Source organism: Siphateles boraxobius, unplaced genomic scaffold (genome assembly GCF_051911475.1).
Source record: "Siphateles boraxobius isolate OS27281-9 unplaced genomic scaffold, OSU_SipBor_1 7, whole genome shotgun sequence".
NCBI classification, from domain to species: Eukaryota; Metazoa; Chordata; class Actinopteri; order Cypriniformes; family Leuciscidae; genus Siphateles; species Siphateles boraxobius.
This window is the reverse complement of record NW_027509197.1, coordinates 5486803-5512886: the sequence shown is the minus strand read 5'-3', so window position 1 is coordinate 5512886 and position 26084 is coordinate 5486803. Positions and strand designations below refer to the sequence as shown.

The window sequence follows — 26084 nt, the reverse complement described above, 5'->3', positions numbered from 1 at the left end:
CGAAAAGATATAGAGATGTTAAAGAAATTACTTGAAGATTTTAGAGCTTTATCTTCTGCTAAAATAAACTGGAACAAAAGTGAAGCTTTAATATGTGGAAAATGGACTTGAGAGGAACTAAGCATTCCTGATGGTTTATTTTGGAGTAAAGGAGGTTTAAAATACTTGGGAGTCTTTTTAGGAGATGAGGATACTGTCCAGAAAAATTGGGAAGGGATTGTTGAAAAAATTAAAAGTCGATTAGCCAAATGGAAATGGCTGGCCCCAACCATGTCCTATAAAGGGCGTACTTTAATTATTAATAATTTAATTTATCCCAGAAAAAATCCACCAGTAAGGCTTGAATTTCAGTCAACATTTTCACAGGTGGATCTATACATGCCAACTTATGCCAGAGAGAGGATGCAATTAAATTATTAATAATTAAAGTACGCCCTTTATAGGACATGGTTGGGGCCAGGGTCTTCAGTGTTATGAGTTTCTACTCCTGTACAATAGTCTGTTAATAGTTGTCTCTCTTCTTTTTAAAGTATGGAGTTTTTTTTAATCAACAAAGGACACCAGGCACGAAATCACTTTTCTGGTTGCTAAACGAACCCATAATACATGGAGCTCAATTGGATATTTCTGCTGTTGGAAGCAGTTTTCCTGGACTAAATAATATCCTTTGCAAATCCAGGATCACTACCTTAAGACTTTTGCTAAATGTGGCTGGACCAAATTTCACTAACATTGAGCAAACAGCATCTCATCTGTGAATTGTTTCAACTCGAATAGTTGCTCAACTGATGGCAAAGTGGCAGTCTGCTCTTTCAAAGGAAGAGAGACAACTATTAACAGACTATTGTACAGGAGTAGAAACTCCTAACACTGAAGACCCTTTTCCCACTATATATTTGTCTCCCAAACTAGATGAATGTATGGGTTTGTTTTTAAAAACTGGAAAGTCTTTGTGTTTGGATTTAATTTTGGTTACAGGGAAAGTTTTGTACAAAGCTTGTGTTTTGGTTTTTAACAAGAAGATTTTAGATGACAAAATGGATACACCATGGCGTTCTTTCTTAAAATTGGATGATAATGTTAAGCCTGAATGGAGAGTTTTGTATAAGCCACCGTTAACAAAGAGGGTAGGAGATATACAATGGAGAGTTCTCCATGGAGCAATAGCTGTCAATGCTTCTATTTCTGTTTTAAATCCTGAGGTCCTTTTTGTTTTAAAAGAGAGACTGTTTTTCATGCATTTATGGAGTGCTCTAGATTAAAGCCCGTATTTGATGTGTTAGGGAATCTTTTTGATGCTTTTAATGAAACCTTTTCCAAGGAAATATTTGTTTTGGATGCAAAGTATGTGCAGAAAAGATTTCATTTGAACTAAAATGGTGTAGTAAAGGAGCATTGTGTTCTATGATTGAAGATTAATTATTTTTTACACATTTTCTGTAATTTTATCCTCTGCGTTTAATTTATACCTTGTGAATTGTTTTATGTAGATTTGTAATAAAGAGCATTTAAATTCTAAAAAAAAATCTCTCTCCTCTCTCTCTCACACCTCTCTCTCTCTCTCTGTCTCTCTCTCTCTCTCTCTCTCTCTCTCTCTCTCGTGCGCATGCGTGAGCGTTTGCTGGATGAGTGTGGAGAGCGTGTGGTGGCTATACTTTCCATAGGTATAATGATATTTATACTGTACAAACTGTATATTATAAACCCTAACTCTACCCGTAAACATATCCATCACAGAAAACTTTCAGCATTTTTACATTTTAAAAAAACAGAATTCTTTATAAATTATAAGCGTTTTCCTCATGGAGACAATAAAATAATAATTTCCATAAGGTCAAAAATTACTGGTAGTACTATCTTCGTGGACAAATAACGTAGGGTTTACCAGGACCACACACAAACACAATGATAACATATCATTATGAGGACTTTCCGTAGGCGTAATGGTTTTTATGCTGACCTAACCCTAACCCCACACCTAAACATAACCCTCACCAAAAAGGTTCCAGTTTTTTACATTATTGAAAAAAACAATGTTTAGTATGTGTATTTAGTCTTTTGAATTTTGGGGACAGCTGGATGTACTCATAATCTAGGGGAAGTGGCCAGAAACCTGAATACACACAACATTATGAGGAAATTGGGTGCAGCACACACACACACACACACACACACACACACACACACACACACACACACACACACACACACACACACACACACACACACACACAGTTAATTAAGACCATTGTCCAAAATGGATGTGTATGCTCAATAAAAAATGTGTGTATTGCTAATTGTGATTCGGTACCTGTGGTAAGACTTCCTCTAGCTCACTGATGTGATTAGCTGTAGAGCAGCGTGATGTCAGTCTGTACTGCAGATCATCTTTTAGGTGATAAACAGGTTCTGCTGTGGTTAATCTAAACTTTTCACGTTCCTTTTCCAGCTCCAATTCTAGACACACACAAAACATGCACTTCAAGTAATATAATGCAAGTTAAATAATATCAAATATCCTGAATAAGAAAAGTAAAATGCTGGTCCTAGGTCTGGTCAGGCTGGTCTAGTTTGATAAAACCAGTTTGGCTAGCTAGGACATTAGCCAATGTGAACCCAATCTGATGTGGCAATAAATATGGTAATTTATCTTTTTTATCAAATTTATCTGGTGATTTCAATATGAATAAGTAGGTAACAGTATTTCACGTGTTTCAATATACCAACAAAACCAAAGGGAACTTTACCATATTCCTGTAACTGAGAAAGGATATCTAAGTCTGCTTCCTCTTCAAGTTCAACTCCACGAAGAAAATGTTGAAATTCTTTCTCAGTCTTGTGCCTGAAACATTCAATAAACATTACAGTTATAGAGATTACAATTTATATGAGATTTTCAATATTACAATTTATATGAGATTTTCAAGTGCCAGATATGAAGTTACCAATTACGAGTTGCAAGAGTCACAGTGCATGTCCACTGCAGTGGGAGAAATCCACTCAGTGCTGCTCAAATTGGTGGAGCTAACTTGCTTTACCATGTGTCTGTAGAAAGTATTTAAAAATCATGGATTTCGGTACAGTCATTCCATGTCACCCAGTGTTTTTTGCTTAACATTTGCATAAAGTTAAGCAATTCTCAACTTTTGGACTCAGCTCCGTTGCCCAATTAATCCTGTCAATCCCACATTTCCCCCACTGAGCATGTACCTTGGCTCCCATAGGAATGAATTGAAAATATCTGTTTGGCTTCATTTACTCCAGACCAGTAGACATGCACTAAGCAAGATTAGAATATGCCTGTTTTGCAGAAGAGATGTGTCTTCATCTTAACATGATGGTCGAAGCAGGTTCTGAAAAGTGACTTAGCCTCAGGTGCTCTTCGGTCATTTCTGACCTAAACATTTTTCGTTTTGAATTTTTAAAAATCACAGCTTCATCGGAATGTTACGAAACTTGGTAACTTTTATGGCAATAGGTATGTGATCACACAAGAAAATTGAGGTCATGATCCGATCAGGCTAAGTTGTAGTAAAAAAATACTCACACTTGTACTCTTCGATCAAAAATGACCGACCATAGGAAATGAATGAGAAATTGACAAAAACACAAAAAGTCTGAGAATTTTTGTGTGTACAATCTACAAATCGGCCACAATGCAGAAAAAAAGTGTTCAAGAATGAAGGGGTGACACTCTAAAACACCAAGAGTACAAAACAGACACACTCACCCACACACACAAACACACTTTTTATACACATACACACCAATGAATTGTGACCGACCATAGGAAATGAATGGGAAACTGACAAACACAAATTCTCTACAAATGGGCCACAATGCAGAAAAAAACATCAATAGTGAAAAACATAAGATAATTAATTATTATAACTAATATATATATAATATAATATATAGTATAATTATTATTAAAAGTATTAAAATAATAATTAATATAATGTTTAAAAATAATAATAAATTAATGTTTAATAATAATAATAACATATAATAATATAAATAATAATAATAATAATAAGCTGTGAAAAAGCATTACTGTTTATTTTTTAAAAAAAAATTATTGAATTGTAATGTTACCTGTAACAAAATGCTTTCACTGTATTCAGGTTTGACTGTAGTAATAATGCAAAAACATGTACACTTCACATCAATTTTTCTTTCTTCTATAAACCATGGCAAAAAGTATTATTTGAGAATTTCAAAAAAATACATTCAAATCCACATCTTAAAAGTAAGTAATTGTGTCCAAAAACAACTAGAGAATTCACATGCCTGTCCATAGAGAGCTATACAGGCATCTAGTGGTTACACCATGAAATGACATGTTTAATGTTATTTTCTCTCAACAGAGGGCGCTAATCTGACTTCAAAAATTGGATTTAAAAGGTCTGGTCTCTGTGTTAATCTGAAATACTGCAATTTTATATTGACAATATTATAATTGAAAAAATATGTAAAAATATTAGGAAAAATATTAGGAAAAAATTAGGAAAAAATATTTTTGTATTATTTTCAATGGCAAAAATGGACCATAAATATTGCATAAATAATAATAAGTAACATCAAATTCTCTCAAAATACAAAATTAAAAAGAAAACCTATTATTGAACAAAAATAAATTGCATTGGTTTCACTGGGATGGAGAAAGTTTCATTTTTAGATGTCCGGTCACATCTGACCGGGAAGATAACACGTGTGACTCCGAAACGAAGAGCACCTGAATTAAATCACTATTTAAAAAAAAAAAAAATCTAAAACTTGATAAGAAATAGTCTTTGAGATTGTTTAAATGTATATTCAAATCCACCTATACAAATAATAAGTAAATGTGTCCATAAACAGCTGGGGAATTCACATGCCTCTCCATAGAGAGCCATCTAGTGGTAACGACATGGTTCTATGCTTTCTCTCCACACTCTTACCAGATGGCGCTAATCTGCCTTCAAAAAACATTTTTTGAAGGCAAAGTCTCTATTTTAACCTAAAATACTGCTTTAAAAAAAAAAAAAAAAAATATATATATATATATATATATATATATATATAAAATTATTTTATTTTTTTCAATGGCAAAACATGGGCCATAAATATTGCATAAATATTAATAAGTAACATCAAATTCTCTCAAAATACAAAATTAAAAAGAAAAAATATTATTGAACAAAAATAAATTGCATTGGTTTTACTGGGATGGAGAAAGTTTCATTTTTAGGTGTCCGGTCACTTCTGACCGGGAAGAGAACAAGTGTGACTCGGAAACGAAGAGCACCTGAGTTAAAGATACTATATGGGAAACAGTTTGCAACAATAAGCATTTTTAAATAGTAGTAGGCCACAATTGTAGCCTGAGGTTTTCTGCTTTGATATATTGTGTTTTGGATTTGGTTGCCTGATTGGGCTGTTTTCTTGGTGACCCTGGTGTTTGATATTTATATTTCCAATCAGTCTAATCAAGTAATTAGTCAGCACTGAGATCATGGAAATCAAGAGTAATATTGGATAATATTACTGCTGGTTCATATATATATACACACACACACACACACACACACACATACACACACACACACACACACACACACACACACACACACACAAACAAACACAAAGATAACAATTATCTTGTTAAGATAACAAGGACTAAACAAGATCTCTCTTCGGTAAGAGATTGTGTATTAAATATACATATTATGTATAAATGTCCATGGATGTTACATTTGGTAGGGTCTGTGGCACTTTTTTCTAGGACTTTGTATGGATTAACCCTTTGATGCACAAGCTATGCAAACCCCCTCTAATGCACAACATGGTTCTAAAAAGACCCGTATTCATTTCCTATGTTATTTCAGGCATGGCTTGGCATTTTTTTTTAAATCATTTTATTACAGCATTTAATATTCTATGATCTATTTATTTATGATTTATGAATATTCAAAATATCTTGTTTTCAGTGATCACAAATTCATATTTTAATATTTCCTAGGTTTTGTGTTAATACATCAATTTTACACACATGGGTCAAAAATGACCCATCTATGCAAGCGTGATAAAAGAATAAAGAAAACTTTTTGTTAAAATAACCAATTTTGCAGGTATTTAGATCAACACATTTACTGTAACACTTGAAATATGTTTATTGGCCACTTTGTCACACATAATACACATATAACCTATAACACTGAAATTAAACTGTAGTGTAGTGAAACTGTGGTGAATGGGACTGAATAAAAAAAAACTGACAAAAAAAATCACACGGGTACAGCGTCATTTTAAATTGCCATCTCAGTGCCTACATTTCTCAAAAATGACAACTACAAGTTTGTGCTCCTTGCACGCGGGCCTGGTGCACTCTTCGATTGGCCCTACTTCTGATGTCCTCCTGTGGCCAGGTGGTGGCTGCGGTTTTTTTCTTTTCTTTTTTTTTATCGTTGCATTTATATAGCACTTTTGTCTGAACTCAAAGTGCTTTACATGGAAGGGGGGAATCTCCTCATCCACCACCAATGTGCAGCATCCACCTGGATGATGCGACAGCAGCCATAGTGCACCAAAACGCCCACCACACACCGGCTTATTGGTGGAGAGGCTCCTCGACCATGCAGCTCCTTGATGAATAGCCGTCGTGCATTGGTCACACCACCCATGTAATCAGGGTGTTGTGGAGTAAAGTTGGTGTAGGCATTGGTGTAGGCAGTATGTCTGGCTTGTTCTGGGGAAGAGTCCACTGACAGATATAAAGGGTGACCGATAGCATTGATTTATTTAAAATGACGAAATATGGAGATACAAGGTTTCCGCCCGACAGCGACCATATATACTTGTATATATAATAACGTTCTATTTCAACTAGAGATGCACCGATTGATCGGCTGGTGATCGGAATCGGCCGATTTTCACGTGATCGGCCATGATCGGCGACCAGCCGGTCAGTCTGACATATTCCGATTTTATGCTGGTCAAATGCACTCTGGCGCCGCATGATTAACATCGCGCAGCATCACACGTGCACACGGAACGCACATGTTTGAAACCTTGTGAATTACGGCGGTTTCACACCGCAAGCGTGACCAGCGCCGTTTTTTTTTCCGGCGTGCATGTTAATCAATGAGTGCATTCACACCGAGAGCAGGAGCAGCACGTGAGCGTCGAGCAGGAGCGTCGAGTGATCAGCAGTGAAGCGCAGAGTCTATTTTTGCTGCGCTGCTGACGCTCAATTAAAGGGAAAGCACACTTTTGTTGGAAAAAATAAATATGATTTCACCCAAAAAGTGCCCAAAATGCACAGAATTTGCATGTCTGGTGTGTTTTAACAAGAACTGGAGTAGGATATGTCAGAAAAGAAAATGAAGACTATTTATAGAAAATATTTATAGAAAATGTATGCATTTAAACTTGTGATTGCAATAGGCCTGTGTGTGCGCGCGTGCGTGCTTGTGTGTGTGTGTGTGTGTGTGTGTGTGTGTGTGTGTGTGTGTGTGTGTGTGTGTGTGTGTGTGTGTGTGTGTGTGTGTGTGTGTGTGTGTGTGTGTGTGTGTGTGTGTGTGACTTATAACCTGTTTTCATACAGAAGTTTGGCTTCCTAAATAAGTAAATAGGCCTATATCACATTTTTTTTAGTTGAATATTGGAAGTGAAAATGGTTCTTCCATACCTAACACTGCACTTAGATATGTGAATTTCCCACAACAGGAGTAATAATTTATATAGTTCTATTTTATTTAATTTGTTCAAAAAATGTTCTATGTCCTATTATAGAAAATATAGAAAATAAATATTTGTGTTTGCTGTAAAGTGGTTAGAAATATGAAATCGGAATCGGCAAAAATCGGTAACGGCAGGCCAAAAAATCGGAAATCAGAATCGGCCTAGACAATTGTAATCGGTGCATCTCTAATTTCAACTTTTATTTTGTTGACCTATTTTGAATATGTCAACAGCAAGCTAGCAATAGTATTGGACATGTCTCTCTTTTTTACTAATAATGTATTTCAAGGTCAAGATAACATTAGCCTAAACATTCAAATATTTGAGCCGAGCCGTCCTCCTTCGCTTTCTCAACTATCAGGATAAAGAATTCGTCCTACGCTCCACAAGACAACGGGACATTACACACGACGGATCCAAACTCGCATTCGTCCAGGATTTCACAGCAGAGACGATCCAACGAAGACGGTGAGTTCAACGCTGTAAAAAAGCTGTTTGTTGACATGGGGACCTTCCGAGGATTTCACTTCCAACCGTGCAGGCTGAGAGTGCTACACAATGGGAAGATCCAGATGTTTTCCTCCCCACAAGAGGCTGAGGAATTCTACCGCAAAATCTCTGCCAAATAGCCTACACATGACCAGGTTTGAATTGAACCACTTAAAGGGATAGTTCACCCAAAAACGAAAATTCTGTCCGTATTTACTCACCCTCATGTTGTTCCAACCTCGTAAGACCTTCGTTCATCTTCGGAACACGAATTATGATATTTTTTATTAAATCTGAGAGCTGGATCACTCCTCCATAGGCTTCTTAAGGGATTGAGAATAGCTTTTAAAACTTTAACAAAATCTAAAGAGAAAGGGGGACTGGCTTTACCAGACTTACAGATGTACTATTGGGCAGCCCAGACAAAGGGCCTGATTAGCTGGGTGCAACGACGTAATAATGCACACTGGATAGACATAGAAGAAGAACTTTGTACTCCTATTTCTACAACCTTGCTACCATTTATTAACAACATAAATGCACTACATCAAATAAAAAAAACACATTTAGTTTACAACACTCTTCGGGCTTGGCAAGATATAAATAAGTTCTGTGGGAATTTTGGCAAAATCTCCAGGCTTTCCCCCTTATCCTTAAACCGCCACCATCTATTGGTGGTTCCTTGTTCGCAAAGTGGAGAGGAAATGGTGTACATCAATTCCAACAATTGTTTGACAGGGATACACTCAAGTCCTTTGCTGTTTTAATGTCAGAGTATGAAATTCCGAAACAGGACTTTTATACATACTTACAAATTCGCCATCTATTAAACACCCTAAAAGGGGAAAAACGCCTGTCTTTGGGGCTAACAAATCTTGAGGAGATTTTGGTAAAATCAACATCATTAAAAGGAGCAATCTCTGTAATTTATAGTGCTTTGTTGGACCATTATAGCTCTTCCATGACCCCACTTAGGAACATATGGCAGAAGGATATGGGACGTGCTTTTGATAAAGACCAGTGGGAAACGATATGCCAGAATGTTTTTTCCTCACTGCAAAATTATAAATTCATGCACAGGATGTACCTTACTCCGCTCTGCTTAAGTAAAATGTTTCCTAACTCATCCCCCAGATGTCATCGTTGTAAAACATGTAAAGGGTCAATTATGCATGTTTTCTGGGAATGCAGGAAATTATAACATTTCTGGAAGGCGGTACATGATCTAACTGTTAGGATTGTGAAAACCCTGCTGGACATTACACCAACACGGTACCTCTTCGGTACGGAATTGAACAAGACACTGGACACCACATGCAGGAAGAGGATTATTATAATGTCTTATATAGCAAATAGCGGTGGCACGGTGCATGAAAAAACATCCGAACTGTTCGCTTCGCTTGTCTTGGTTCGGTGCGTGTGTGCGTCGCACGGTTCGACGCATGCGCAATGTAACCTCGTACCCGTGACCTCAGACAGTGTGTTTACTTTTCACACGAAATAAGAGATGTGTGGACAATGGACATACATATGAGGCTTGTTCGACTTAACCCGGCGCTGCACAGACCGATCGATGAATAACATCAAAGTACCGCGAGAGCAACGGCTCTGTATGCTTTTCAATCACTCTCGGGGTACTTTGATGTCATAAACCGATCAATCTGTGCAGCGCCGGTTCATGTCGAACAAGCCTACAGTAAAAGTGGAGTATGGAGTGCTGCAGGTCTCGTCACGTATAGAAATGTCAAGTGGGAGATATAAGAAAAAGTTTGTCGAGACAAACTTTAAGTTGGCTCGTGAAAGTTTTGACCAGAAAGTTTAAATTAGTTTAAAGTAGTTTGAAGTTTAAAGTAGTTTAAAGCTTAAAATAGTTTAAAGTTTAAATTAGTTTGAATTTTAAAGTAGTTTGAAGTATAAATTAGTTTAAAGTTTAAATTAGTGTAAAGTTTGAATTAGTTTGAAGTTTAAAGTAGTTTAAAGTTTAAAGTATAGTTTGAAGTATTTTAAAGTTGCTAGGGTGTTTCTAGTAAGTTGCAAAGGTGTTCTGGGTGGATGCTAAGGTATTTTGGGTGGTTGCTAGGGTGTTCTGGGTGGTTGATAGGAGGATGCTAAGGTTTTCTGGGTGGTTGCTATGGTGTTGCTAGGGTGTTCTAGGCTATTTTGGGATGTTGCTATGGTGTTGCTAGGGTGTTCTGGGTGGTTGCTAGACAGTTGCTAGGGTGTTCTGGGTGGTTGCTAGGGTGTTCTAGGCTATTTTGGGTGGTTGCTAGGGTGTTCTAGGCTATTTTGGGTGGTTGCTAGGGTGTACATGCTACCTTTAGGACATATCATTAGGAAACATGGAATTAGCTTTCACTGTTATGCTGATGATACTCAGCTCTATATTTCTTCCAAACCTAACGAAACTCACCAATTCACAAAATTATCAGAATGCATAGTTGATATCAAAAATTGGATGACTAGTAATTTCCTACTACTAAATTCTGAAAAAACAGAGATTCTAATTATTGGACAAAAAACTTCCACACGTAATAACCTAGAATACCGTCTAACACTTGATGGCTGCTCTGTTAAGTCTTCGTCGTCAGTTAGGAACCTGGGTGTGCTCTTTGATACCAATCTTTCATTTGAAAGTCACGTGTCCAGTGTCTGTAAAACCACATTTTTCCATCTTAAAAATATATCTAAATTACGTCATATGCTCTCATTGACAAATGCTGAACAACTAGTTCATGCGTTCATGACATCAAGGCTAGATTATTGTAATGCTCTACTGGGTGGTTGCCCTGCACGCTTAATAAACAAACTACAGCTAGTTCAAAACGCAGCCGCTAGAGTTCTTACCAGAACAAGGAAGTACGACCATATTAGCCCGGTTCTGTCAACACTGCATTGGCTCCCTATTAAACATCGTATAAATTTTAAAATATTGCTGATTACTTACAAAGCACTAAATGTGCTTGCAGCGGCCAGACTTATCCTTAACTGTCGCAAATACGACCATATCTCTCCGATTCTTAAATCGTTGCACTGGCTGCCAGTCCGGCAGAGAATAGATTTTAAAATCCTCCTATTTGTTTTTAAATCTTTACACAACTTAGCTCCAGCCTATCTATCCGAACTCATTCATCCCTATACTCCGTCCAGAAGCCTAAGGTCACACGACCAGGCTCTGCTGGTTGTCCCTCGGGTCAGACTTAAGCGTAGAGGGGAGCGTGCCTTTGCAGTGGCAGGGCCTCGTCTGTGGAACACCCTGCCTCTAGAGATCCGAACGGCCCCCACCCTTTCTATCTTTAAGTCTTTGGTAAAAACCTACCTGTTTTCTTTAGCTTATTGATCTTTTTTTTTTTTTTTTTTTTTTTTTTTTCTCTACGATTTTATATTTGAATCTCTGATAAGGCTTTTCGTAGCTCTGCTGCTTTTTATGTGTTTTAGGGGTTGTTTTTGCTGTTTTTACTTTTCTTATTTGTGTGTTCTGTAAAGCACTTTGGTCTGTCTAAGCGGCTGTTTAAATGTGCTATACAAATAAATGAACTTGAACTTGAACTTAAATGGTGTAGCTCCCCAGTACTTGAGCGAGCTCTTAACGCATTATAGTCCTTCACGTCTATTGCGATCTCAAAACTCCGGCCAGTTGATTATACCTAGAATATATAAATCGACTGCTGGTGGTAGATCCTTTTCCTATTTAGCACCAAAACTTTGGAACAATCTTCCTAACATTGTCCGGGAAGCAGACACAGTCTGTCAGTTCAAAGCTAGACTAAAAACACATCTCTTTGACCTAGCATTCACATAACACTCTATAGACTTCTATAATTCAATGTTAGGCTGCTTAGATTAGGTCAGCCGGAACTGGGAACACTTCCCTCATATCCTGATGTACTCGTTACATCATAAGAAGAATGGCATCTACGCTAATTTTAGTGTCTTTGTTTATCCCGAGGTTTTCCCGCAGCCTGCCTGATCCAGGCCGTTTCCAGATCTGACGAAGGACTTTCGCCTGGACCTGATGACAATGCAGTGCTGAAGTGCCAACTAGCCTCTCCCTATGGAGGATCCCTATACCACTCTACAGATAAAGCGTTGTGGAATTTTTCGGTTCGCGTACCTACCCAAAGTGATAAGATAAAATAAAAATTCTGCATCAAAATTTATAGACAAGTAGTTTGTTTAGGCATGGTTTGTAAGGAATTACAAACCTGCGCACATATATTAAAACGATATAACTATATAATCAATTCTTAATGCGCATGTGAACGCCATCAGCGTCTATCACAGGTTCAGGTTTAAAGTCTGTTTAGAGAGAACGGTGTCGTCTTAGCGGCCCCTAATTTAATAACAAATAATCATTTAGACGGAAGTGAATCAATCAAAACTAACTTTAGCTGGAAAAAACATTTTTCAAGAACCACTTTAAAACCAAACCAATCTCTGTTTGTCACGGTATACTGATCCAATGTTTCCTTCTCGTCTCGTGTTTATGTTGTGGTATGAAAGCACGTGTGTAGTGGGCGTGATTGTGTTGTCATTCCTTGATCCGCTCCAGCTGATCATCATCATTCATCACCAGCTGCTGTTAATCTCCCTCACTGCTTAAATACTCACCATCATCTCATTCCCTTTGTCAGATCGTTGTTTGATGTCCTGGGTGTCGGTGTTGAGTCTTGTTCCTGGTTTTCCCGTCATCGTGTTCCTATGGATTGTCGTCTTGGTGTTGGATCGTTTCGTCTCGTCTTGGCACTTCACTGCACGAGGATTCACCGCACTCTGACCATCGAAGTCCCTGCGTTACCTGTCCACACCCGTGTCTATCCTGAGCCTGTTTACAGTTCCTTATTAAATTGTTGAATACTGCATTTGCTTCCTGTTCTCCTTTACCGATCATGACAGAACGATCTGACCGTTCCAGGGAAGCAGCAGGAGAGAGACCTACCTCGCTGGATGAGTTCGTCCACCACAGCGTCATAAGATTGGACTCTCACGAGAGGAACATCAACGACACGGGTCGTGCGATTCAAGCTTTGGTAACGCAGGTGTCCGAGCTCACCCAGCAGGTCCAACTTCTTCGTGCTCCCACTGCGCCGCCCACACCAGCCGTTCTCCCCACATCACCGGATTTCCCCGCGCCATCTGAGCCACGCCTACCGGTTTCGGAACCCTATGCGGGTGAGTCAACTTACTGTCGTGCATTTCTGACAAGATGTTCCATGCATTTCGCTCTACAGCCCAGAACGTTCCATAGCGAACAAGCCAAGGTGGCTTTTGTCATCACGTTACTGACCGGAAAGGCGGCGTTATGGGGAACGGCGGTGTGGGAGAATCAAGACCCTTGCTGCGCCTCGTTCCAAACTCTCTCCGCAGAGATGAGACGAGTTTTTGACAGAGCCGTCGCGGGGAGAGAGGCCGCCAGGGTGCTGGCCAACCTTCGTCAGGGGGAGAGGTCAGTCTCTGACTTTTCCATCGAGTTCCGAACCCTGGCGGCCGAATGTCATTGGAACGAGGAGGCGCAGTGGGACATGTTCCTGCATGGGTTGGCTGACCGCGTCCAACGAGAGATCTACGCCCTGGACCTACCCACGTCGTTAAACGGTCTCATCGAGCTGGCACTACGGGTGGATGCGCAACTTTCCCGAGTCGGAGGCAGAGTGGAATCTGACCGTCCTCCTGGAGGGATTGAGGGACAACCGTCCAGCGGCAGGGACGTGGTCAGCCCCGTCTCCGATCACGAACCCATGCAGGTGGGTCGAGCTCGGCTTTCCCGGGAGGAGAGGGAGAGGCGGAGGTCCCAGGGCCTTTGCCAATATTGTGGAGGTTCGGGACATTTCGCGTACAGCTGCCCGGTAAAAGGCCAAGCCCGATAGTAAGTATGAGGCTACTATCAGGTGGGATCTCCGCCGAGAAGACCTCATCCACATCTACACTCCTCCCGGTAAGACTAAGATGGTCAACTCACCAGCACGATTGTCAGGCACTTCTGGACTCTGGGGCTGAAGGTAATTTCATGGACAGTATGTTTGCACACAAGTTTCAAATTCCACTCAGACCACTCACTCAGAAGATTGCTGTACACGCACTAAATGGCCAAGAACTTCCCACCATCTCATTCACCACTGAAGATATCACCCTCATCACTTCTGGCAATCACACCGAGACTTTTTTATATTCTGGATTCACCGTTGGCACCTGTCGTTCTTGGTCACCCCTGGCTCATCCGTCACAACCCCCGAGTGGACTGGCAGCACAAGGCTATACTGGAGTGGAGCAAGGAATGTCATAAGTCTTGTCTTGTGTCTGCGTGTCCGTCTGTGCCTGTTTTTGTGTTTCAGGAGGAAGCAGGGGATCTGTCTAACATGCCTGAGGAGTATCATGACCTGAAGGAAGTGTTCAGTAAGTCTAGGGCTGCTTCTCTCCCTCCTCATCGTCCCTATGACTGTGCTATAGAGTTAATGCCAGGTAAGTCTCCGCCTAAAGGCAAGTTATACTCGCTTTCTATTCCAGAAAGGGAGCCTATGGAGAAATATATTTCTGATTCTCTGGCAACCAAATTCATCCGGCCTTCCTCTTCACCAGCGGGGGCGGGGTTCTTTTTTGTGGGGAAGAAGGATGGATCTCTGCGACCTTGTATTGATTACCGAGGGTTGAATAACATCACGGTAAAGAATACTTATCCTTTGCCGTTGATGTCTTCAGCCTTCGAGAGGTTGCAGGGAGCATCCATCTTCACGAAATTGGACTTACGTAATGCTTATCATTTGGTCCGCATCAGGGAGGGGGATGAATGGAAGACTGCGTTCAATACCCCCAGGGGTCACTTTGAATATTTGGTCATGCCGTTCGGGCTGTCCAACTCCCCAGCAGTCTTCCAGGCACTTGTCAATGACGTGTTGCGAGACATGATGGATCAATTCATATATGTTTACCTGGACGACATATTGATATTTTCCTCGTCTCTCCAGGAACACGTGCAACACGTACGACAAGTGCTTCAGAGGTTGTTAGAGAATGGGCTTTTTGTCAAGGCGGTGAAATGCGAATTTCATGCACAGTCTGTTCCTTTTCTAGGACACATCATCTCGTCTGAGGGAATGCGTGTGGACCCTGACAAGGTTAAGGCTGTGGTAGAATGGCCAAGTCCCGATTCCCGTGAGGCCCTACAGAGGTTTCTGGGATTCGCCAATTTCTATCGGCGGTTCATTCGCAACTTCAGCCAGCTAGCGGCGCCTCTGACTGCCTTGACCTCCCCCGGAACTCCGTTCAGGTGGTCAGACATAGCCAAGGCTGTGTTTGCTAACCTCAAGAGCCGCTTTGTTTCAGCTCCCATCCTAGTTGCCCCTGACTATTCACGGCAGTTCGTGGTGGACGTCGATGCGTCAGAGGTGGGGGTAGGAGCAGTTCTGTCCCAGCGCTCTCCCACAGACGATAAGATGCATCCTTGCGCGTTTTTTTCTCACCGTTTATCCCCAGCCGAACGCAATTACGACATTGGTAACAGGGAGTTGTTGGCAGTCAAGTTAGCGTTGGAAGAATAGCGACATTGGTTAGAGGGTTCGGGTACCTTTTATCGTCTGGACCGACCACAAGAACTTAGAGTACATCAGAACCGCCAAAAGATTGAACTCCAGGCAGGCTCGGTGGGCACTTTTTTTCGGTCGTTTTGATTTTTCTCTCTCGTACCGCCCGGGTTCTAAAAACATCAAACCCGATTCTTTGTCTCGTATTTTTGATCGCTCCGAACGCCTGTCTACTCCCGAGTGCATTTTACCGGAGACCCTATTTGTTTCCACACTTGTATGGGAGATCGAATCGAATGTCAAGAAGGCCTTAGAAGGGGTAACGCCTCCGCCCGAATGTCCACTGAGTCGGTTATTTGTGCCGGAGAGATTAAGGTCAGACGTTATCCGGTGGGGCCATTGTTCCTACATAGCTTGTCATCCAGGAGTTAATCGTACTAAGTTTTTAGTTAAGCAATGATTCTGGTGGCCACTTATGGCTCGTGACATTCACAGTTTTGTTTTGGCTTGCTCGGTTTGTGCCACTGGTAAGACTTCCAATCGACCCCCAGATGGGCTCCTCCAACCGCTGCCAGTCCCTTCGAGACCCTGGTCCCATATCGCTCTAGATTTTATCACCGCCCTCCCACCCTCCCAGGGTAACACTGTCGTTTTGACAGTGGTGGACCGGTTCTCGAAGGCGGCTCACTTTATTCCCTTACCCAAATTACCCTCAGCTAAGGAGACAGTGTTGACAGTCGTTGACCACGTCTTTCGCATACATGGCCTCCCGATGGACGTTGTCTCTGACAGAGGACCCCAATTTGTGTCCAAATTTTGGCAAGAATTTTGTAAATTACTGGGGGCGACGGTTAGTCTGTCTTCAGGGTTTCACCCTCAGAGCAATGGTCAGACCGAGAGAGCCAACCAAGATCTGGAGAGAGTGTTACGATGTTTGGTATCCAAGAATCCTTCCTCATGGAGCCAACAACTGTCCATGGTGGAGTACGCCCACAATACCTTACCAGTGTCGGCCACGGGCCTCTCTCCGTTTGAGTGTAGTGTAGGTTACCAGCCACCAATTTTTCCCAGTCTGGAATCGGAGGTCGCGGCCCCCTCTGCTCACGCCTTCATCCAGAGGTGTCACCACACTTGGACTAAAGCCCGTGAGACTTTACTCCAAGTGGGGGCGCGCACCAAGGCTAAGGCCGATCGCCACCGGTCGAAGCCTCCCGTATACGTCGTCGGTCAAAAAATGTGGCTTTCTACCAAGAACATTCCTCTCCGCTCCGTATCTAATAAGCTGGCTCCTAAATTTATTGGCCCGTTCACTGTCACCAAGATCATTAGTCCGGTGGCAGTCCGCATTAGTTTACCTCCTGCGTACAGGAGAATTCACCCCGTATTTCAGGTTTCCAAGATGATTGTGTTGTCATTCCTTGATCCGCTCCAGCTGATCATCATCATTCATCACCAGCTGCTGTTAATCTCCCTCACTGTTTAAATACTCACCGTCATCTCATTCCCTTTGTCAGATCGTTGTTTGATGTCCTGGGTGTCGGTGTTGAGTCTTGTTCCTGGTTTTCCCGTCATCGTGTTCCTGTGGATTGTCGTCTTGGTGTTGGATCGTTTCGTCTTGTCTTGGCACTTCACTGCACGAGGATTCACCGCACTCTGACCATCGAAGTCCCTGCGTTACCTGTCCACACCCGTGTCTATCCTGAGCCTGTTTACTGTTCCTTATTAAATTGTTGAATACTGCATTTGCTTCCTGTTCTCCTTTACCGATCATGACACTGTTACCTTAAATTATATGTTTATCTCTGTAAAGCTGCTTTGAAAAAATCTACGTTGTTGAAAGCGCTATATAAATGACGATGACTTGACTTGACTTCTAGGTGGTTGCTAGGCAGTTGCTAGGGTGTTCTGGATGGTTGCTATGGTGTTGTTAGGGTGTTCTAGGCTATTTTGGGTGGCTGTTATGGTGTTGCTAGGGTGTTTTAAGGTATTTTGGGTGGTTGCTAGGGTGTTCTGGGTGGTTGCTATGGTGTTGCTTGTGTGTTCTATGCTATTTTGGGTGGTTGCTAGGGTGTTGCTAGGGTTTTTTAAGGTATTTTGGGTGGTTGCTAGGCAGTTGCCAGGGTGTTCTGGGTGGTTGCTAGGCAGTTGCTAGGGTGTTCTAGGGTATTTTGGGTGGTTGCTATGGTGTTGCTTGGGTGTTTTAAGGTATTTTGGGTGGTTGCTAGGGTGTTCTATGTGGTTGCTAGGCAGTTGCTATGGTGTTCTGGGTGGTTGCTATGGTGTTGATATGGTGTTTTAAGGTATTTTGGGTGGTTGCAAGGGTGTTCTGGGTGGTTGCTAGGAAGTTGCTAGGGTGTTCTGGGTGGTTACTATGGTGTTGCTAGGGTGTTCTATGCTATTTTGGGTGGTTGCTATGGTGTTGCTTGGGTGTTTTAAGGTATTTTGGGTGGTTGCTAGGCAGTTGCTAGGGTGTTCTGGGTGGTTGCTATGGTGTTTTAAGGTATGTTGGGTGGTTGCTAGGGTGTTCTGGGTGGTTGCTAGGAAGTTGCTAGGGTGTTCTGGGTGGTTGCTATGGTGTTGCTAGGATGTTCTAGGCTATTTTGGGTGGTTGCTAGGCAGTTGCTAGGGTTTTCTGGGTGGTTGCTATGATGTTGCTAGGGTATTTTAGGGTTTTCTGTGTGGTTGCTATGGTGAACTATTTATGAGTTTAAAAGTTCATAATTGTATGAATTCATGAAAAATCATAAGTGTATGAATTCATGAGTTTATAAGTTTATGAGTTTATAAGTGTATGATTTCATGAGTTCATAAGTGTCAAAGTTTATGAGTTTAGAGTTTATAAGTTTAAATGAGTAAGAGTTCAGAGTTTATTAATTTATGATTTTAAGAGTTCATAAGAGTATGAATTCATGAGTTCATAAGTGTATGAATTCATGAGTTTATAAGTGTACGAGTTTATGAGCTTAGAGTTTATAAGTTTAAAAGAGTACGAGTTCAGAGTCTATTAATTTATGAGTTTAAGAGTTCATAAGTGTATGAATTCATGAGTTCATAATGTCAAAGTTTATGAGTTTAGAGTTTATAAGTTTAAATGAGTAATAGTTCAGAGTTTATTAATTTATGAGTTTAAGAGTCTATAAGTGTATGAATTCATGAGTTTATAAGTGTATCAGTTTATAAGTGTATGAGTTTATGAGTTTAGAGTTTATACGTTTAAATGAGTCTAAGAGTTCAAGTTTAGAGTTTATTGATTTATTATGAGTTTAAGAGTTTAAGTGTAGATAGATAAGTGTCAAAGATAGATGAGTTTATTAGTTTAAATGAGTCTCAATGGCTCATATAGTATATAGAAAGGCTAACCGGAGTTGGAGGATGCGCCAGCGTCGTATAAGTCCGGTGTGTGGGAACATTTTGGATTTCATGTTACCTATGATATTTAAATACAGTGACACCAAGTTTAGACAAGAACTCCAGTCATATGTTTCCAAATACTGCACTTTATTTTCAAGTTAAAAAAAAATGTATCCTCACTCTCAGGGAATAGAAGGATTGTTGATACTGTTTTTGTGTTGAGGTTGAACTTATGTTTCACTTTATGGTTATGCCTTTGCTATTGTTATAGCCTCATTATAGGCAATTATGTGTAACATATTTTGATTTATTTAAAAGATAGTGCTTTAAGAGTTTCTCTCTTTTTCTTTTAAAAGATAAACATTTTGTAAGAGCTACTGACGTTGACAGTTTGATAAATGCAAGTTAATTTTAATCTTTGTGTGCTAAAAATGCACTTAAGTCCCTGTAGAGATAGCAATACACATTCTCCTTTTTTGCCAAATAAACAAAAGCATTTCATCAATGTCTTCTCTCTTGCTGTATCAAAATGTCCCCTAGCTTTCCTCAGAGATGGTCTCAATAATGTGCTTAAAGTCAAGTCAACAGTTTGTGCATGATTACATGATTTAATTTTTTTTAATACTGTTAGCAAACCTTCCGCGAGGGACCTCAACACTAACGCGCTGCCAAGGTAACCGCAGCCATCTGAGAGCCCTCTCAAGGTGATCGGCGAGCTCCATCTGGGAACCCCATGATGTGCATCGCCGCTCTGCCTCAGCACGAGCAGGACCCGAACCACGAGTCCAGACTGAAGTGGGCCAGACGAGAGGTTCAGGTTCCTTTATTTATACCCGTAGGTAAATTAAGTTCCAGAGAACAAGTTTAGGCTATTTTTCAAACATATAAACAATTACATCATACAAAAAACAGACAACAAAATACTAAAAACACATTTCATGTGTCTTAATACTATTCATGTGAATAATCACTACTGGAACAAAGCTATTTTTGTATAGTTTTGTTGTACACCGCAGTACTCTAAACCGTCGATTGGGTTGCAAGTACTGGAACTCATAATACAGCGGATGCAACTGGTCACTCAAAATTGAAATACCCATGCGCTGTACCTGCCTAGTATAAAGCGAGGCTGGATTCAATAGGGGTTTCTCCAATTAACCTCCTGGACCATTTCACAATCTGGTTGATAGAATTCTGACTCTTTAAAGTTAGATTCCCGTACCAAGATACCAGAGAAAAAGAAAGTACAGATTCAATAAAAGCACGATAAAACATACTCAACAGTGGTTTCTCAATTTGAAATCGACACAGTTTCCTTAAAAAGAACAGGCATTGATGCCCCTTTTTACACACCGTTTCACAGTTTGCTTCGAAACTCAACTTTGAATCAATGATTGTCCCAAGGTATTTGTAAGACTGCACACATTCCACTGTTTCACCCTTAGTGGATGTGACTTCATGCATTTAGGCATTCTTTCTAAAATCAATAACCATATCCTTAGTCTTCAGTACATTTAAATGAAGGTGAGACTCCTCATACCACTCAACAAACTCATTAATAATAGGTCCATGACTATTCTCATTATTCTGAAGCAGACTGACGATTACAGTGACGTCTGCGTACTTCAGCACAACACGATTATCCCAATGACTACAGCACATTTGTGTAGAGAATAAACAGTAGTGGAGAAAGTACACATCCTTGTGGTGAACCAGTGGAGGAAGTAACCTGTGCAGCGATTGTGTTCTTTATTTTCATCTTTGTGTTCTCTCAGTTAAAAAATCTGAAATCCATTCGACTAAATTATTACTCAGTTTGAACTGTTCTAAAAGTATACTTACTAGGATGTGAGGTTGAATCGTATTAAACGTAGAGGAAACATCTACAAATTGAAACCTTGCATGAGACCCCTTCCCCTCCAAATGTTTCAAAAGCAGATGTATAAGGGTGACTGTTGCATCATCCACACCTCTTTTTGATCTATACGCAAACTGCATTGGATCTAATAAACACTCAGTCGTCTTTAATATTTCAGATCTCACAGATCTTTCAAAAATTTTCATTAAAATAGATGTAAGAGCCACTGGTCTTAAGTCATTTAATACCTTTGGACAACTAACTTTCAGAACTGGGACAATCATTGCATCCTTCCACACCTTTGGGACATGCTGTACTCTCAAAGACTCATTAAAAATAAAGTGAAATCCAGGGCTCAACTCTTTTGCACAAAACTTGAGTATCCGGCCACAGATAGTATCAGGCCCATAACTCTTATTTACTCTAACTGAAGAAAAGGCTCTTTCCACCTGCTTTTGATCTAAACAAAAATGCTGGTTATCCTCAAGCTTGTGATGCAAGTCCTGTCGTTCCTCACTAAAAGCAGATGTATTAAAACGATTATAAAAACTATTCAAGGCATTTGCACATTCCAATTTCGAATTGTATCCATCTAAGATGATATGATTATTGTGCTTTGAACTACCATACCCTAATATAGCTTTCATACTGGACCAGGCCGAACCCAATTTATTATCAGCCATCAGATTTTCTAACCATACTTTATAATTATTTTTTGCCTTTAGGATTTCTACTTTCATCCCCCTAGTGGCAGCCTGTTTATGTAAATCAGTAGATTCATCTAGTTTAAAGACCCGTCTCTTATATTCTATACTGGATTTAACAGATTTAGTCATCCATGGCTTATTGTTTGAGTAAATTTTGACTGTCTTACTAGGAATTATCATATCTCTACAAAAAGCATAGGAACAGGTCACATCAGTGAGTTCATCCAAATCATTACCACAGCTTTCTCTAAACATATTCCAGTCCGTGCAATCATAACACTCTTGTAAACAGAGCACAGATTCCTCAGTCCAAGCCTTTACATCCTTTGTTTGCACCTTCTCCTTCCTTAAAACAATCTTGTAGGTGGGCAATAGAAACACGCAATTGTGATCAGCAGAACGCAAAGGAGGCAACGGAAGTGATTTAAAGGCATCTTGTACTGTTCCGTAGCACAAATCTTTTTTACTCCGTCTGGTTGGGCAGGTGACAAATTGATAATAATGTGGAAGTGCTTTTTTCAGTGACACATGATTAAAATCACCCAATAACAAACTCTGCGCTTCCGGTGATATCGACTGTAGTTTTGGTACCACCTCAAAAATGGTACTAACGGCAGAAACAGCATCTGCCTTTGGATGGATATGCACAGTCATAAAAACCTGTGGAAAACTCACGAGGCAGATAAAACGGACGAAGTGACACTGTTAAAAGTTCGATATTCGAAGTGTAAATCCGCTCTCGAACAGTCACAGCACTGCAGTATTGTTTGTTAATATACAGACATACCCCGCCACCTTGTTTTTCCCCCGTCACCTCAGCATCACAATCCAAACGAAACGGTGCTCCGAATCCATACATGTACAGGTCTGTGTCTGGGTCCTGGTCATTGAGCCATGTCTCAGTAAAAGCCAAGATACCACAATTTTTAAAATCCTTCTGGAATCGAACATACCCCTGAAGTTCATCCGTTTTATTCCTCAAGGACTGAACATTCCCCATGATCACCGAGGGCAGAGGAATCCGGGACAGACGCTGTTTCCTCAGGCGTAACTTTACACCACCTTCGCTTTTTGTGACTTTGCCCATCGAAGTCATTAGAGTCACAAACATGCCATAAAGTCCACAGGAAAATGAAGAAAAATAAGTAGAATAAATCCATCCTTGCACAGGCTCCTCAACAGATATATAATTCCCGTAAAGAAGACTCAAAAAAGTAAAAATAAAAAATAGAAACATAAAACAGAGAACGCCAAACTTTTCCCTGCCGGTTGCTGCGTGCGCATGCGCCCAGCAGAGCGTTCTCAAGGAAAAACGCTCACAGTTTGCACAGGCAGCTCCGTCGAGAACTGCCCGTGCGTGCCCTTCTACCAAACAAAAATTGCACAGCTGTAGTAAATGTCAGACAGGTCAATTTAGCTCAATACATTTTTTTTATTCATTTATAGGGAATCTTAAAGGGACTATGTGTAGTTTTTTAGATATTTTATTATCTAAAATCAATATTTTTATTCATAAATATGTCCTAAATGGTGTACAAATACCTCTGCCAATTATCTGACTTAGCAGAGAGGGTCAAAAAGTACTAGGCCAACGCGTTTCCACAATGCGTTTTTGTTCAGAGCCAGCGTCACGTAACTGAAAGCAGCAGAAACGGAGGAGCAGAGCAGTGAGAGGTGCTTGTCACTGCCCCGGCAAGTTTAAAAGGCTGCATAATGCACTGTTATTTTTAATGGAGGACCATACATTTGAACGGGCCGTAACTATCAGCTCTAAAACGGATATAAATAACTATAGTGAAACACTATAAGCAAGGTAACTTAGATCAGCAGTTTAAGACATAAATTCGTAAGCACATAACAATTATCTTTAACCCTTCTATCGTTTCTTAAGCGGGGTTATTAAATGTTATATCAAAGCACCAGTTCAGTTAAGAGTCTGGAGGCTACTTGCTTGTCTTTGCGTTCCTTTGGGGATTCCTTTGTCAGCGTAAAAAGGTGTTTCCCGGGTTCGTTGATTGGCTGGCGGTCTCCTCGTGCCTGGATAGATGTCTTGGGCGGCCAATCACGTGGTGTGTTGGCGGATGGATGGAACGTTTTTTAAGTTGGATAGCGGGCTTCGCAGTGGAATCGTTTAAACGAAACTTTGCAGCAAAACTTAACTTAGAATCGAGACTCTCAACGGAAAAGAAAATAAAGCTAAGAAACAGAAAGAAAAGTGAAACAAGAGAAGTTAGATGGCTTGAATGAAGCTGTTTAACTCATGTTCTTCTGATCTTGATCTGGGTTCTTTTGTCTGCTCGTCTACATGGTTACTCGTCTGTCCGGTTACCAGTCATGGCTTCTCCATGACTTCTGTAAATCTGCTCTAGCGAACAAATTCAACTCAACCAAACTCTTTCAACCCAACTAAAACTCTGGCTTTGTTCGGATCCTAAGATTTTAAACTCAGCTGTTTGTCCAGCCTCTTATCAATTAGGCACTGTTTTTTACTGTCATCGTAAATCATGCGTTATCTGTGATCTCTTTACTCTCCAGCTCAGAGTACAAAAGTGTACAGTTTAGACATGATTCCTATTATAAGAACACAAAACATTTTACACAGATTTCAATCAAGCCATCTTCTGAATTAAGAACATATGATCGTTCTGATAGGAAACAAGACACTTTCATTGAAACATCTAATAGTTATAACAATTAAATGACTTGTATGTGATCTAAGCACAATAGACACTTACAGAGGTTGTAGATACAATATAGGATTATGTAGTTGAACAATGTTTGATTAGAAGTCCGTCAATAGTTGTTTTGGGATGATTTTATGTATTTTATATGTAAAGTCTCAGTCTCTGTGGTTTTAAGAGATTTCAACCCTGGGGTCGTTCCAAGGTCCTTAAAAAGGAGGAGGTCTGTTTTAAATCATTTGTCATGGGTTCACACAACCTCTGCCGTTATCTTGGTGGGTTCCGAGCCGTGCCATCTCTGAACCAATCAGTCTTTTCCAAACTATCTAACACTGACAACGTTATTCCTTTAGTTGGGCTTTCATGGTCATAAAGTTCTTGGCTGGAGCCCACTCCATTTATGGCCCTAGATTAGACTGATGTTTTGGGGGTCTTGAATGTTGAGTTTTGTGTGGAATTATGTTTGAACAAATCACCTGGAAGATTAATTTGTGTTTGGTTCGCCCTCAAATCCTACACAGCTCAAATCCTACACAGCTCAAATCCTACACAGCTCACAGCTCACCTCACTCATATTCACTCAAAGATGTTGTTTATTCATTCTTTTATACATCAGGAATAAAAGATCCAGCAAAACTGCTGCCTGCTGTCCCGTGTCTAACTCCACAAATCTAAACAATGCAGAATAAAGTGTTTCATAACTGATGTCGCAGGCCTCGCATCACGCATGGCATTGCGAGCCACCGGTTACATCTGATCAGCCTCGATTTTATCATGTTGTTTGTCCAGTCTTGTGTTTGTTATTGTTTTGTTTTTTTATGTGATGACAGTGCCCTGAAGGGCCAATCTCAGAGGCTGATTTTCTATGTAGTCTGCTTCCTGTTGGTTGCCTGGTCCGGTCAGCTTTTCAGTCACTGATTCTCTCTTTGTTACAGTCCTGTTCGCCAGGCTCTGCTCTATTTTACTCAGTTAGTTCCTGTCAGCTATGTTCAGAGGCTCCTGCCGGTTGATTCCCAAACAGGTCCAGTTTGGTTCTATTTTTACTGCTCTCCCTTTATCCATTAGTAAAGTTTGTTAATGTAACTTCCTCTTTGCTCTTTGGTCCTTGGCTCCTTGCACATTTCTGACATTACAATCTGGCCATTGAACCCAGCTGGTAAAGATCTGGCTAAGGCAGTGCTGGCCCAACAAAAAGTGTTGATTGGGAAGCTTGAATCATCAATTTGTTAGGCTTAAAAAAAATATAACAACTTTTAATTTAAGTGAACTTAAAACAATCCTCACTTATACCCATAATAAATATCATATTTACCTGTACCTGTCCTGTCTAACAGGTATGACATATAAAGAAATTGAATAGGATAATAAAACAGTCCACACTGCATAAATTATAAATGAAATATTGATTCATCCTTATTAAAACTACAAGCGTACTTTAGTCAAGAATAATTAGTAGTACTCTTACGAGAGGTTCTCTCGTACTGCGTAATATCTTACGTTGGGGAAAAACTATTTTCCACGAGATATTGAAGCCAAAAAATTATCCTTAATTTTGAATTAATATAAAACGCCTGGGCCTATAAATACAGCTCGATAGGCTGATACAAAGTGATTTTTCATCTATTCGGCGAAGCTCATGCATCGCTGGATCCGGAGTGAAGAAGCCGCGCCGTCTGAGAAGAAGCCGCGCCCTCTGAGAAAAAGCTTCTGCGGGACGAGCCTTTGCATCTGAATCCGCTGGCCTTCATCTTGCCGCCGTACC

The 26084-nt window shown here is 40.3% G+C and overlaps 1 protein-coding gene across 1 annotated transcript in view; it reads right to left on the bottom strand.

Annotated features, from left to right (window-relative positions):
- The window catches only part of LOC143723384 (coiled-coil domain-containing protein 148-like), a 278157-nt gene that overhangs the window by 179058 nt on the left and 73015 nt on the right, over positions 1–26084 (bottom strand). Inside the window, exons 5-6 of the mRNA XM_077215748.1 lie at positions 2748–2842; positions 2312–2457 (exon numbers count right to left, since the gene is read on the bottom strand). Of these exons, the coding sequence (XP_077071863.1) occupies positions 2312–2457; positions 2748–2842 (241 nt within the window). The remainder of the gene's footprint in view (positions 1–2311; positions 2458–2747; positions 2843–26084) is intronic.